The following is a 246-nucleotide window of genomic DNA, read 5'->3' as shown; positions in this document are numbered from 1 at the left end:
CCCGTCCACAGACGGAGCCACACGGGCGAGAGGCCGTATAAGTGTGAGCTTTGCAACTACGCCTGCGCCCAGAGTAGCAAGCTCACCCGGCACATGAAAACACACGGGCAGGTGGGAAAGGACGTTTACAAATGCGAGATTTGTAAGATGCCTTTTAGCGTGTACAGTACCCTGGAGAAACACATGAAAAAATGGCACAGTGATCGAGTCTTGAATAACGAGATAAAAACTGAATAGAGGTATATT

General features: G+C 48.8%; 1 protein-coding gene across 1 annotated transcript in view; it reads left to right on the top strand.

The window, feature by feature from the left end:
- Window positions 1-237, top strand: part of LOC104618979 (B-cell lymphoma/leukemia 11A-like) — a 3343-nt gene extending 3106 nt beyond the window's left edge. The window contains 1 exon segment of the mRNA XM_010284713.1: window positions 5-237. Within this exon segment, the coding sequence (XP_010283015.1) occupies window positions 5-237 (233 nt within the window).
- The last annotated feature ends 9 nt before the right edge of the window (window positions 238-246 follow it).

This window comes from Phaethon lepturus, unplaced genomic scaffold (assembly GCF_000687285.1).
Source record: "Phaethon lepturus isolate BGI_N335 unplaced genomic scaffold, ASM68728v1 scaffold41323, whole genome shotgun sequence".
In the NCBI taxonomy this organism is placed as follows: Eukaryota; Metazoa; Chordata; class Aves; order Phaethontiformes; family Phaethontidae; genus Phaethon; species Phaethon lepturus.
Note: the sequence above shows the minus strand (reverse complement) of the source record. Positions and strands in the feature narration are given on the sequence as shown.